Source organism: Palaemon carinicauda, chromosome 7 (genome assembly GCF_036898095.1).
Source record: "Palaemon carinicauda isolate YSFRI2023 chromosome 7, ASM3689809v2, whole genome shotgun sequence".
Lineage (NCBI taxonomy): Eukaryota > Metazoa > Arthropoda > Malacostraca > Decapoda > Palaemonidae > Palaemon > Palaemon carinicauda.
The window spans coordinates 28,195,147-28,210,716 of NC_090731.1; the positions used below are offsets into that span (position 1 = coordinate 28,195,147).

At 45.7% G+C, this 15,570-nt stretch overlaps 1 protein-coding gene across 2 annotated transcripts in view; it reads right to left on the minus strand.

Moving 5' to 3' along the window:
* The window catches only part of LOC137643907 (muskelin-like), a 163,285-nt gene that overhangs the window by 107,659 nt on the left and 40,056 nt on the right, over positions 1–15,570 (minus strand). For both annotated transcript variants that reach the window (XM_068376658.1, XM_068376657.1), the window contains exon 2: positions 10,769–10,838. In XM_068376658.1, coding sequence (XP_068232759.1) covers positions 10,769–10,838 — 70 coding nt within the window. The remainder of the gene's footprint in view (positions 1–10,768; positions 10,839–15,570) is intronic.

Here is a 15,570-nt window from a genome sequence, read left to right on the forward strand (position 1 = left end):
GATGAGGTTTGTATTGTGTAATGAGTCCTGTACAAATGTTATGGGACAGTGACATTGCCCTAGCAAGCAGGACAATACCCTAGAGACTGACCATATATACATATGATCAGTGCCCAAGCCCCCTCTCCACCCATGCTAAGACCAGAGAGGGCCAGGCAATGGCTGCCGAAGACTCAGCAGGTAGACCTATAGGCTCACCCAAACCCAATATCCATAGCTCACAAGGATGGTAAGGTTGCAGACACAAAAGAAGCTATAGAGTTTGAATAGGACTTGAACCCCAGTCTGGTGACTACCAGGCAGGGACGCTTCCAATAAGCCACCACAATGACTGCCATACAAGAAGGAATTGTAGACAGCCAAGCAAGATAAAGTCTAAGTATGCATTAAAAATATTTTCTTCCATAAATTACTGTAAATAAATATATATATTAGATTCTAACTAACAGTACTTAACTTGGAAGTTGAGGTAGACCTGATACTTCCTGCAACACCTTGACTCGAGAAGGATCTTACATAATTCGGCGTCCTATTGCAATGGTCTAATAAAAAGAGATGGATTCTGGTGGTAATAAAAACCCAGGTGGCATTGTCGATTTCCTTGTGAATAGTTCTCAGTGGGTAATATTTCATCCACTGGCAAACAAACTTAGCATTGTACTGTAAGGGTGGTAATGGTTTCTAGAGGGACTGAACACAGCGGCCTCCTTTATACACACTTAGTCCGGACTATGCTCGTTGATACACTGGCCCTGGGGTAGAAAACGCAATACTTTTTTTGGTAGAACCAGTAGTAATGGATTCCTTTTTCTAGCCTTTACAGAAAAGTCTTTGGAATCACATATTTCCTAATCCAAAGAATCTATCTAATAATAATCAGCAATCATTGGAACATTGTAAATAAAAGATCAAAAGTGAGCGTAAACAAAACCCATAAAGCGCAACCTTTCATTTGAACAGCTGAATTGCTTCATAAAATAATTGAAATACTCTGAAAATTACTTAGTTTGCATATTAAGCTCTAAATAAGGCTTTAACATCAAAACGGAGAACCTTCAATGGTTCCTTAAGCGATATCATAAACTTTGGCTAACACAGGCTTATACTGAAAAAGGTTCCAAGCATCAAGATGGCACTCATTCCCCAAGAAAAGTGTAGTAAACAAACTTAAGAGACATTTCTCAATAATTCACAAGAAATGTATAGAGAATAATAAAAACAAATATAACAATAAAAAATCAGGAGAAAAAACATTGCAAACAAGTTTGTTTAGACAAAGCTTTTGATTTTAATGAATAGGTTTGATTAACTGTAAGTTGGCTGAGGCAGATCAAACTGCTAACAACTTGTACATTCTCTGACGAGGAAAAGCTGCTGCACCAGGTCAGAGAGACCTGTTTTTCATTAATTATAACTACAAATTTTAAAATTCTTTGGTGAAATAGAAATTAATTTTGGGTATGTCATTAAAATACCATATGTTTTAGTTCCGTGACATTTAGTTTCATAAGTTACAAAGTTTATATTACACAGAAATTTTAGAAATGTACCTTGTGTATATGAAAAGGCTATCTATCTATGCTGTACAAGCTGTTGAGGTTAATTCATATATGGGACAATGATATGATAGTTCCAAATAAGCAGGTTGCAAAATGAAAAAAATTCCACTAGTTATTATCATTATTACTATCCGAGCTACAACCCTAGTTGGAAAAGCAAGATGCTATAAGCCCAGGGGCCCCAATAGGGAAAAATAGCCCAGAGAGGAAAGGAAATAAGGAAATAAGGAAATAAATGAAGGAAGAGAACAAATTAACAATAAATCATTCTAAAAAAGGCAACAGCGTCAAAACATATGTCATATATAAACTATTAACAACGTCAAAAACAAATATGTCATATATAAACTATAAAAAGACTCATGTCCGCCTGGTCAACAAAAAAACATTTGCTCCAACTTTGAACTTTTGAAGTTCTACTGATTCAACCACCCGATTAGGAAGATCATTCCACAACTTGGTAACAGCTGGATTAAAACTTCTAGAGTACTGCGTAGTATTGAGCCTCAGGATGGAGAAGGCCTGGCTATTAGAATTAACTGCTTGCCTAGTATTACGAACAGGATAGAATTGTCCAGGGAGATCTGAATGTAAAGGATGGTCAGAGTTATGAAAAATCTTATGCAACATGCATAATGAACTAATTGAACGACGATGCCAGAGATTAATATCTAGATCAGGAATATGTTATTTTCATTAGTAAAATAAATTTTTGAATATACTTACCCGATGATCATATAGCTGTCAGCTCTGCTGCCCGACAGAAAAAACCTACGGGCGGAATACGCCAGCGATCACTATACAGGTGGGGGTGTACATCAACAGCGCCATCTGTCGAGTAGGTACTCAAGTACTCTATGTCAACACAGAACCAATTTTCTCCTCGGTTCACTGGGTCTCTATTGGGGAGGAAGGGTGGGTCCTTTAATTTATGATCATCGGGTAAGTATATTCAAAAATTTATTTTACTAATGAAAATAACATTTTTCAATATTAAACTTACCCGATGATCATATAGCTGATTCACACCCAGGGGGGTGGGTAGAGACCAGCATATATGTTAACCTTAAGAGCTAAGTATTCCGTATTTCATTTTAGCAGTTATTCAAAATAACAAACATAAAATTAATAAGTACCTGGTAAGGAAGTCGACTTGAACAATTACTCTGCCTTTTTAAGTACGTCTTCCTTACTGAGCCTCGCGATCCTCACAGGATGCTGAGCGACTCCTAGGAGCTGAAGTATGAAGGGCTGCAACCCATACTAAAGGACCTCATCACAACCTCTAATCTAGGCGCTTCTCAAGAAAGAATTTGACCACCCGCCAAATCAACCAGGATGCGAAAGGCTTCTTAGCCTTCCGGACAACCCAAAAAACAACAATAAAAAGCATTTCAAGAGAAAGATTAAAAAAGGTTATGGGATTATGGGAATGTAGTGGCTGAGCCCTCACCCACTACTGCACTCGCTGCTACGAATGGTCCCAGGGTGTAGCAGTTCTCGTAAAGAGACTGGACATCTTTAAGGTAAAATGATGCAAACACTGACTTGCTTCTCCAATAGGTTGCATCCATTACACTCTGCAGAGATCTGTTTTGTTTGAAGGCCACTGAAGTTGCGACAGCTCTAACTTCATGTGTCCTTACCTTCAGCAAAGCATGGTCCTCCTCATTCAGATGGGAATGAGCTTCTCGAATTAAAAGTCTGATATAATAAGAAACTGCATTCTTCGACATTGGTAAAGAAGGTTTCTTAATGGCACACCATAAAGCTTCTGATTGTCCACGTAATGGCTTAGTCCGTTTCAAATAGTACTTAAGAGCTCTTACTGGGCACAGTACTCTTTCTTGTTCATTTCCAACCAAACTAGCAAGGCTTGGAATTTCGAACGATTTCGGCCAAGGACGAGAAGGAAGTTCGTTTTTGGCTAAAAAACCAAGCTGTAAGGAACATGTAGCCGTTTCAGATGTAAATCCAATGTTCCTGCTGAAGGCGTGTATTTCACTGACTCTTTTAGCTGTTGCTAAGCAGACGAGAAAAAGAGTTTTCAAAGTGAGATCTTTAAAAGAGGCTGATTGAAGTGGCTCGAACCTTGCTGACATAAGGAATCTTAGTACCACGTCTAAGTTCCAACCTGGTGTGGCCAACCGACGCTCCTTCGTGGTCTCAAAAGACTTAAGGAGGTCTTGTAGATCCTTGTTGTTGGACAGATCTAAGCCTCTGTGACGGAAGACTGCTGCTAACATGCTTCTGTAACCCTTGATCGTGGGAGCTGAAAGGGATCTTTCCTTCCTTAGGTATAACAGGAAGTCAGCTATCTGAGTTACAGAGGTACTGGTTGAGGATACTGATTTGGACTTGCACCAACTTCGGAAGACTTCCCACTTCGACTGGTAGACTTTGAGAATGGATGTCCTCCTAGCTCTAGCAATCGCTCTGGCTGCCTCCTTCGAAAAACCTCTAGCTCTCGAGAGTCTTTCGATAGTCTGAAGGCAGTCAGACGAAGAGCGTGGAGGCTTGGGTGTACCTTCTTTACATGCGGCTGACGCAGAAGGTCCACTCTTAGAGGAAGTGTTCTGGGAACGTCTACTAGCCATTGCAGTACCTCGGTGAACCATTCTCTCGCGGGCCAGAGGGGACCAACCAACGTCAACCTTGTCCCTTCGTGAGAGGCGAACTTCTGCAGTACTCTGTTGACAATCTTGAACGGGGGGAACGCATAAAGGTCTAGATGGGACCAATCCAGAAGAAAGGCATCTATGTGAACAGCTGCTGGGTCCGGAATCGGTGAGCAATAATTTGGGAGCCTCTTGGTCATCGAGGTTGCAAACAGATCTATGGTGGGTTGGCCCCACAATGCCCATAGTTTGTTGCATACATTCTTGTGAAGGGTCCACTCTGTTGGGATGATTTGACCCTTCCGGCTGAGGCGGTCTGCCATGACATTCATGTCGCCTTGAATGAACCTCGTTACAAGGGATATGTTTCGATCTCTTGACCAGGTGAGGAGGTCCCTTGCGATCTCGTACAACTTCATCGAATGAGTCCCTCCTTGCTTGGAGATGTACGCCAGTGCTGTGGTGTTGTCGGAGTTCACCTCCACCACCTTGCCTAGAAGGAGGGACTTGAAGCTTCTCAAGGCCAGATGAACTGCCAGTAGCTCCTTGCAGTTGATGTGTAACTCGCTTTGAACCGCATTCCACGTGCCCGAGCATTCCCGACCGTCCAACGTCGCACCCCAGCCCGTGTCCGATGCGTCCGAGAAGAGAAGGTGGTCGGGGGTCTGAACAGCCAGTGGCAGACCTTCCCTGAGGAGAATGTTGTTCTTCCACCAAGTCAGTGACGACTTCATCTTCTCGGAAACAGGAACTGAGACCGCTTCTAGCGTCTTGTCCTTTCTCCAGTGAGCAGTTAAGTGAAATTGAAGGGGGCGAAGGTGAAGTCTCCCTAACGCGATGAACTGGTCCAGTGATGAAAGCGTCCCTATCAGACTCATCCACTGTCTGACAGAACACCGGTCCTTCTTCAGCATGGACTGGATGCATTCTTGGGCTTGATTGATTCTGGGGGCCGACGGAAAAGCCCGAAAAGCTTGACTCTGAATCTCCATGCCTAGGTAAACTATAGTTTGGGATGGGACGAGTTGGGACTTTTCTATATTGACCAGGAGACCCAATTCCTTGGTCAGATCTAGAGTCCACTGTAGATTCTCCAGACAGCGACGACTTGACGCAGCTCTTAAAAGCCAGTCGTCCAAATAGAGGGAGGCTCTGATGTTTGCTAAGTGTAGGAATTTGGCAATATTCCTCATCAGTTTGGTAAAAACTAGAGGTGCCGTGCTTAGGCCAAAGCACAGGGCTTGGAACTGGTAGACGACCTTCCCGAAAACGAACCTTAGAAAAGGTTGGGAATCTGGGTGGATGGGGACGTGAAAGTACGCGTCCTTTAGGTCTAACGAGACCATCCAGTCTTCCTTCCTAACCGATGCTAGAACCGACTTTGTTGTCTCCATGGTGAACGTCTGCTTTGTGACAAAGACATTCAGAGAACTGACGTCTAGCACCGGTCTCCACCCTCCTGTCTTCTTCGGCACTAAGAAGAGGCGGTTGTAGAAGCCCGGGGATTGATGGTCCCGGACTATGACTACCGCTCCCTTTTGTAGTAAGAGAGACACCTCTTGCTGTAAAGCTAGCCTCTTTTCCTCCTCTCTGTACCTGGGAGAGAGGTTGATGGGAGTCGTTGCTAGAGGGGGCTTGCGTAAGAATGGAATCTTGTACCCCTCTCTGAGTAACTTCACAGACTGTACGCCTGCGCCCCTGTTCTCCCAGGCCTGCCAGTAGTTCTTGAGCCTGGCTCCCACTGCTGTCTGAAGAGGAAGACAGTCAGACTCTGCCTCTAGAGGACTTGGAACCCTTCTTTTTGCTCCCGCGTTGACTTCCGGCACGAGCACCTCCTCTGCTGGAGGCTCTGCCACGAAAGGGCGGGATGAACCTTGAAGCTGGCGTGTCCATCCTAGGTCTAGGTACGGAGGGCAAAGGTGTGACTTTGCGTGCGGAAGACGCCACCAGGTCATGGGTGTCTTTCTGGATCAAGGAGGCAGCAATCTCCTTGATCAACTCTTCAGGGAAGAGACACTTAGAGAGTGGAGCGAACATCAGCTCCGACTTTTGACATGGGGTGACTCCAGCTGATAAGAAGGAGCAAAGGTGATCTCGCTTCTTGAGTACCCCAGACACGAAAGAAGCCGCAAGCTCACTAGACCCATCCCGAATGGCTTTGTCCATGCAGGACATGATGAGCATGGAAGTTTCCTTATCCGAAGGGGAGATCTTCCTGCTCAATGCTCCCAAACACCAGTCCAGGAAGTTAAAGACCTCGAAAGCGCGGAAAACTCCCTTCATAAGATGGTCCATGTCCGAAGGGGTCCAGCAAATCTTGGAGCGTCTCATAGCCAGCCTGCGGGGAGAGTCTACTAGACTTGAGAAGTCGGCCTGGGCAGAGGCAGGAACTCCCAAGCCGAGAACTTCTCCCGTGGCATACCAGACGCTAGATCTGGAAGCAAGCTTGACCGGGGGAAACATGAAGGAAGTCTTTCCCAACTGCTTCTTAGACTGCAACCACTCTCCCAGTACCCTTAAAGCTCTCTTGGACGAGCGAGCGAGTACGAGCTTCGTAAAGGCAGGAGCTGCTGACTGCATGCCTAAAGCGAACTCAGAGGGAGGTGAGCGTGGTGCTGCAGACACAAACTGGTCTGGATACAAATCCTTAAAGAGCGCAAGCACTTTCCTAAAGTCTAAGGAGGGAGGCGTGGTCTTGGGTTCTTCGATGTCGGAGTGTTGGTCGTCAAGATGTGCAGCTTCGTCATCATCAGAGATACCATCGTCTGAATGTTGAGGAGGAAGAGACAACGGAGTGGGCTGGACGGCTGAGTCCGGCAGCACGGGTGCATGCGTGGCTGCACTGGACCCAACATCATGCCACTGTTGGTCAGTCTGAGAACTGGCAACAACCAAAGCTGAGTGGGTGCGCAAAGAGTCTACACCCGACTGTGGAAGGATAGCGGAGACCACCGTGGGTTGCGGAGGCTGACGCACCGCGTCAAAACACGGCAGCCTAACTCCACCCTCCTGTTGTTGTGGTAGCTCACGCACGGCAACGGAGTGCTCCGTGCGTCTGTGGGAGTCAGCATGCGTCTGGCAGGGTCGACTGCGCATGGGTGGAGGAGCTCTCACAACCGGAGTGTGGGAGCAGGCAGCCTCAGCGTCTGCTGAGCGCACAACCGTGGCAGGTTGTAGGTTAACGGGTGCAGCGTGAACCTTCTCCGCAGCCGGAGTGTGGGAGCAGGCAGCCTCAGCGTGAGCTGGGCGCACAACCGTGGCAGGTTGTAGGCTAACGGGAGCAGTGTCAACCTTCTCCGCACGAAACTCCTGCATAACCGCAGCTAACTGAGTCTGCATAGACTGCAGTAAAGACCACTTAGGGTCTACGAAAGCGGCAACAGACGGAGCTACTGTCCGTTGAGACTGAGGGTCTAAAACAGCGGGTGCGGCAACAGACGGAGTTACTGCCTGTTGCGGTACCACTTTGCCTCTCTTGGGAGGTGTGCAGTCGTCGGAGGACTGCAGCGAGTCCGAACTGACCCAGTGGCTACACCTGGGCCGTTGGACTAGCTCGGAAGGGACCTTACGCTTAAGAGGCCGTGAGACCTTGGTCCATCGTTTCTGTCAAGAAACCTCTTCCGCAGACGAGGACAAAATGGGCTCACTCGTCTTCTTGTGGGTGGGACGATCTCGGTAAGATACGTCCGAAACCACGGAGGGTACGTCTTTACGCTGATTAAAGCCTGTCGAACCCTTTGGTCGTACGACATTGCTTCTCCCCTGGGCTTGGGAGCTTGCAAGAGGTCCCGGACTGGGAGGACGACAGGCACGAACAGACGCACCCTCATGCGTAACACTGACACTTTTCACTGCACTGACACTCACTTCACTTCCCACTGCACTTTTACCTTTCAACTCTCTGACATCAGCCATGAGTTGATTGCGGTCATTAGCCAATGACTCGACTCTCTCACCTAGAGCCTGAATGGCACGCATCATATCCGCCATTGAAGGTTGATGAGAGCTAGCAGGGGGGTCGGGTGCAACCACTACAGGGGAAGGAATAGGTTGAGGGGCATGGGGAGAGGAAAAATCAATAGAGCGAGACGAACTCCTCCTGAGCCTATCCTTCTCTAGCCTACGTGCATATTTCAGGTATTCTTGAAACCCGAATTCCGAAAGCCCATCGCAATCCTCACATCGATCTTCCAATTGACAGGCTTTACCCCTACAATTGGAACAAACGGTGTGCGGATCGATAGAGGCCTTGGGAAGACGCCTAGAACAGTCCCTAGCGCTACATTTCCTGTACTTGGGGACTTGAGAAGGGTCAGACATCTTGAATTAGTCAAAGGGGGGAATTCAAAATCTATCCAAGTCGTCAACAAATAATCCAAATCCAAAAAAGAATGCAAGGAAGTATTGAAGATAACTTCTGCACAGCGATAGCTAATAACTAGAGATGAATACTTCACCAAAAAACGTGAAATTCAATCCAGAAAACAAGAGCGTATTCAGTAGGTCTTGCCGGTGGCACGACAGAGAGAAAATTGGTTCTGTGTTGACATAGAGTACTTGAGTACCTACTCGACAGATGGCGCTGTTGATGTACACCCCCACCTGTATAGTGATCGCTGGCGTATTCCGCCCGTAGGTTTTTTCTGTCGGGCAGCAGAGCTGACAGCTATATGATCATCGGGTAAGTTTAATGTTGAAAGAAGAAATTTAATAGACCATAAGTTTCTGTCCAACAAATTACGATGAGAATCAGCAGCTGAAGACCAGACAGGAGAACAATACTCAAAACAAGGTAGAATGAAAGAATTAAAACACTTCTTCAGAATAGATTGATCACCGAAAATCTTAAAAGACTTTCTCAATAGGCCAATTTTTTGTGCAATTGAAGAAGACACAGACCTTAAATGTTTCTCAAAAGTAAATTTGCTGTCGAGAATCACACCTAAAATTTTGAAAGAGTCATACAAATTTAAAGAAACATTATCAATACTGAGATCCGGATGCTGAGGAGCCACCGTCCTTGACCTACTTACAATCATACTTTGTTAGGATTCAATTTCATACCCCATAATTTGCACCATGCACTAATTTTAGCTAAATCTCTATTAAGGGATTCACCAACCCCAGATCTACATTCAGGGGATGGAATTGATGCAAAGAGAGTAGCATCATCTGCATATGCAACAAGCTTGTTTTCTAGGCCAAACCACATGTCATGTGTATATACTATGAAAAGTAATGGTCCAAGAACACTACCCTGTGGAACACCAGATATCACATTCTTATACTCACTATGGTGCCCGTCAACAGCAACTCTTTGAGGTCTATTACTTAAAGAATCAATAATAACGCTAAGAAACGACCCACCCACTCCCAACTGTTTCAGTTTGAAAACAAGGGCCTCATGATTTACACGGTCAAAGGCAGCACTAAAATCAAGGCCAATCATACGCACTTCCTGACCACAATCAAGGGACTTCTGTACAGCATTGGAGATTGTAAGAAGGACATCACATGCTCCAAGGCCTTTACGAAAACCAAATTGCAAACTAGGGAGTAGATGATTACCTTCAGCAAACCTATTAAGACGTTTTGCCAGAAGACGTTCAAAAACTTTAGATAATATGGGAGTTATGGAAATTGGGCGGTAATCAGTGGGACTTGAGCTACCACAAACACATTTACATAGAGGAGTAACATTACCAATTCTCCAACAAGTGCTAAAAGCTCCTCTTCTTGCTAACTTGCGCAAAATAACAGATAACTTTGAAGCTAAGAAATCTGCTGTCTTTATAAAAAACAAAGGAAAAATACCATTTGGGTCTACACCTCCATAAGCATCAAGGTCCATCAACAGAGCTTTAATCTCACAAGATCGAAAAGCTAAACTACATGTAGTTAGTTTAGCCTCAGGAAAACAGGAATGAGGAAGTTCAAGTTTTTCATTACTCTGTTTACTGTCAAAAACATCAGCCAAAAGGGTTGCCTTTTCCTTTGGACAGTGAGTGACAGAGCCATCAGGTTTAAGTAAAGGAGGAACTGTTGCATCTACACCAAAGAGTGCAGATTTAAGGGTAGACCACCATTTATGTTCCTGAGTTGTACCAGAAAGGGTTTCTTTTATGGTTAAATTGTACCCCTTTTCAGTTGAGGCATAAACTCTCTGAGCAAATGCTCGAAGCTGAGTATAGTTGTTCCAGGTCAAATCTGATCTGTTACCCTTCAAAAGGTAATAGTCCTTCTGCTTCTCCAAATAAGCACGTCTACAATCATCATTGAACCACGGTTTGTCTTTCACTCGGTACCTTAGCACACGAGAAGGGATACGCCTATCGATTATGTTGACAAGATTCTCATTCAAAGGGACAACAGGATCTACACTATCATATGATTGTGACCAATTCAAGCACAAAAGATCATGCAAAATCCCATTCCAGTCTGCTTGGGATTTCATATAAATTTTACAAGAATATGATATATCAGGGACAGGGTGCTCAGTCTTCAACAATAATGAAATCAAGGCATGATCAGAAGTCCCGATTGGAGAACCAACCTTACTTGAGCTGACATTACATGAATATTGTTACATACCTGTGGAGGATTATTAGAATCTGACGACCATCGAGAGGCCTGATCGGCTGGTTTATCTTCTAGTATATTTCTGAAAAGATAGCCCTTGGTTATATACATAATAAATGACAAATAAATATTCTTATGCCTTATGTTATACTAAATGATACCTATAAAACTTTCGTACAGTACATTTCTGGGCTCGAACCTGTGCCGCCCAGTGAATAAGCTCCATTTAGCACTTATTCTTAGGTAATTTACTGCTAAATATACCAGAGAAAAAATGTAAAGGAGTGCTAGGTTAACTAGCTCGCTCACCTATTGGTGTCGGTATAAAATTGGGCGTATAATCCAGAGGTCCCGCACTATTTAGATTCATCCACGACAAAGACCCCAATAGAGGAGAGCCGTTCAACCTCACTCGGCACCACCAACTCTGCATCCGCTCAGAACCCAACTCCTTTTAGCACGACTTTATGGTAACCCGCTTTTTGTTTGTGCTCTCGTGTTTTTGCGATTTTCCTTTGGATTATGGCTTCTTCATCGGTTTCCCAGGAGACACCGTCTAAGTTAAGTACCAAGCTATGTTTTGCTGTGTTTTGAGCAATCTAGATCGTTTAATATTTATATTATAGGAGTTTATTCTCTTCGTTCATATCGATCTTGCTTGATTCCGCTTACAGTTGGTACTCCTGTTTTGAGAGCTTTTAGTTTCACTCGCGGTGTTACTATGTGTATTATTTTTATTATTAATTAAATTTTATTTGTTATTGTGGATATTCATTATTTAGCGTTTAGAACCCTTGTGGTTCATTTTTAGGGCCGATATCAGTTACGTATCGTATGGCTTGCCGACCTTCGTTACTAGGCGGCAATGTTATTTTATAAGCCATCAGGTGTGTCCTTTGTGATTTATTTATTATGTTGCATGCCTTGCCCTAAATTTTTTATGTGTATATTTATATAATTTTTCAACGCTATTACTATTATAATGAATATTTGTGCTATTACTCCGTTTGATCTGTCTGGTTGGGGATCGTCAGTTGGTAGCCCTGCTGCTCCGTATCACATGATCCTCCCCCAAGCTCCCCCTCTCGCTAGGTGGGCGGCTAGGCTTCTCTCCCCCCTCCCCTAGGGGACCGTTGCCTTCCCTCCTTTTAGAGGGGGTAGTTCAGTGTTTATGGACTTTGTCCTCCGGGTGTCCCGGCGGGTTCGTCTCTGTCTAGACTGGTTGGCCACCGGTCAACAGAGTTGGATCCCGGTGCACCCTATTGTATATTCACTTATCACACTTTTATTATGTTATACGAAACCCTCCGGGTTCGGTTGGCGGTTCTTATCTACAGTTCCGCCCCCCTATTAATTTATAACAGTTCCTATGATTATATATGATTATATATGACAGATCACTATCCCGGAGTTCCTATATGAATTGGTTTATGGATATACTTTTATTTCCCGGCCCAGGGCTTAACCTCGCTCCGGGAAATCAGACACCATGTGTCTTAATTCTTTGTTGCATCCTTTTTATGCTCCCGGCTCGACCGGAATGGATAGCTATACTTTAGTCTTAAGTTAGACTTAGGTTTAGGCCCGGGTCCTCCGGACCCGCCCCTACTTAAGAATATTACAGTTAAGCTCTAATCTTATGTTAGACTTATGTTAGGCCCGGGTCCTCCGGACCCGCCCCTACTTAAGAGAATTACAGTTTCTCATATACTATTCTTTTTATAGATGGTGCATTGTCAGACGACGGCCTGTGCGGCTGTTCTTCATCAGCCTTGTGGCCATACCGTATGTCGGTCTCACGCCCTCTGCGGAGTTCAGCTGGAGGACATCGTGGTATGGCACCCTGATAACTGTATGGTCTGTTTTGACCTCATCACCACCCTTGGATCTGACTCGGTGAGTCCCGTTGGCTATGTTGCCTTCTTATTTATTTTACCTTTTTTTGGTATACATACACTATTTAGTAAGATCTCTATGGTCTTGAAGGACCACTGGGAGTCTTCCCTTTTATAATTCCCACTATTATTTCAGGCATCCCCGGAGCAAAAGTCTGCGGCTCGGGCCACACTGAAAGTGTGGGTTGGTGGTTTTGCCCGAAACGTGAAATCCAAGCAGCCTTACGTCCTATCCGAAGACTATTGTGCCATGATCTATCCTAACGCCAAGTCTTCAGCCGCTGTGGCTAGGCATGTTGCAGCTCCCATCATTGCCCACATTGATGCCACCATAGCGGGGTTCATTGATCAAGAACAAGATCCGTCGGATGCCCCCGGAGATCTGGAAGACAATGTTGCTTCCATGAACTTGGATGTTGAACCCATGTTATTGGATGATCCGGATGCAGGTAGGGTGGTAAGTGAGGCAGGTGTTACCGGCGCTGAGATTCCTATCCTCAGCCCCTCTCTTTCTTCTTCATCTGATCGCTCTTCCTTTCATGGTTTTTCTGGGGACCGTGTTTCGTCTCAACGATCACACCCGGTTCCCCCCAAGGATAAGTCTACATCTAGAACCTTACCTAAAGCTCGTAAGCCTCACAAGGCTTCCCATAGTTCTAAGCTGAATACAAACCCGTCATCTAAGGCTTCTGGCTCCTCCTCTAAGTCTCACGACCTGGGAGTACAATCCGCCACTCCTGCTCCTAGCCTGGGCCTTTCCGAATCAGCCATGCTTCGCATTGTGTCGGAGATGCAAGCTAAGTTGGTGTCGGAAATGCAGGCCAAGATGGACACGATGTTCTCTAACATCGGTCAGAGACTTGGGGCATTAGAGCAAGGTGCTCCGGAGCGAGTCCAAAGCTCTCTCATCCCGGATGCCTCTAAGCTCCCGCCGTTTACCAAGAATAATCCTTGGCGCATGGCTCTTCATTCCCCGTTCTCAGACGGAATGTTAACTTTGGAAGGTCTTGGCACTCGTCCTCTAGAGGACTTTGAATTCTTTCCTCCTGGTCTGGCATTTCCATTTCATGGTTATGCCAGGCTTACCGAGGAAGCTCTGGTTCGGTTAGATAAGGTCCCCAAAGAGACTGTCATCTTCCCAAAAGAACAAGCCCAATCTGTTTGGGCTAGGTTCCTGAATGACATTGGTTGCACCAACACCATGTTGACGCCTTATAAGAGCTCCTTCACAATGTTCTTAATGGACAAAAACACCGTGACTCCATGCGTCAATAAGGTAGCAGAGCTTGCTTTCCAATATGCTCTGGAAGAGAAGCCCTTGCCTCCCATCCGAGAGGTGGATCCGATCTCCCTCCTTCTTCCTTCTGGCATTGAGTGTTGGGACAATGTCCATACCACTTTTACCTCTGGCAAGCTATCAGTGGACTGTGCTTCAGTTATGTTTAGTGAGCGGCTTCCCCGTCTCCCGGAATCCCTCATTAAACAGGAATATGATTCCCGCCTACGTGTTGGCCGTACTCTGAACTTGGCCACGTCCACGGAGTCGATAGCCTTAACTTATGATACTGAGAGTATCTTTAAGTCTCTCAATAAGGCTACGTTGCAGTCATTATACTACGACCTTTATGACTTCGCTATTGCTAAACGTAGGTGTCGCAAACACGTCCTGGCTGAGGCGACTATTAGGCACGAGCCTAATAAGCTTATCCGGTCCTCCTGCTGGGGTTCAAATCTCTTCCCTGAGGATCTTGTAGAGGAAGTCTTGGCAGAGGCCACTAGAGTCAATCAGAGCCTTAAAGCCCGTTGGGGTTTGACTCCTAAACGGAAATATGACCCCGCAAATTACCAAGCCCGGGGTAGGAAGAAGCTCCGCCCGTATACCTCCACCCAGTTCAGGCAACAGCAGAGTAGTTCGTCCAATTTCCGACTACCTCTTCCTCCATCTCCCGTTGCTCCTGCACAGCCTTCCACCTCTCAGGCTCCTTCGGACGACTATGTCACCGTTCTGCTCCCTAAGAGCCAGCTTTCCGGTGCCTCCACCACTTCTCCTGCCTTTAACCAGTCTTATGAGGCTCATAGCTCTTCCCAGAGTTATAACAGAGGTAGAGGCTACCACCGTGGTTCAAACCAGAACAGAGGTAGAGGAAGATTCTTTCGCAAGGGAAAGAACTTCCGAGGCGGACGTGGAGGCAACTCCTCAAGCCAATACTGAGGTGCAGCAGGTAGGGGGGAGGCTTTATGCCTTCCGCAACAAATGGAGGTTCAGTCCCTGGGCTTTCAGTATCATCTCCAAGGGACTGGGGTGGAGTTGGATTCAAGAGCCTCCTCCTCCGAACAAATTTCATCAACATTCCACTCCGGACCTAGTCGAATTTGTCCAGGATCTGTTACAAAAGAACGCCATACAAGAAACGAAACACCTGAAGTTTCAGGGTCGGCTGTTCAGTGTCCCGAAGAAGGATTCAGACAAGAGAAGAGTGATTCTAGACCTATCCCTTCTCAACTTGTCCATTCAATGCGACAAGTTTCGAATGCTTACCGTCTCGCAGGTGCGGACCTTACTTCCCCGTGGGGCCGTCACCACCTCTATTGATCTTACAGACGCCTATTATCACGTCCCGATAGCGAGACACTTCCGTCCGTATCTAGGCTTCCGCCTAGGGGACAAAAATTACTCCTTCAAGGTGATGCCTTTCGGGCTCAACATCGCCCCAAGGATCTTCACAAAGTTAGCAGAAGTCGCTGTTCAGGAACTCAGAAATCAAGGGATTCAAGTAGTAGCCTATCTGGACGACTGGCTCATTTGGTCAGACACCTCCCAAAATTGCCTAAAAGCCACTCACAGAGTCATCCAATATCTTCAATCTCTAGGCTTCCAGATCAACTTCAAGAAGTCCCGTCTTCTTCCGAAATCAAAGT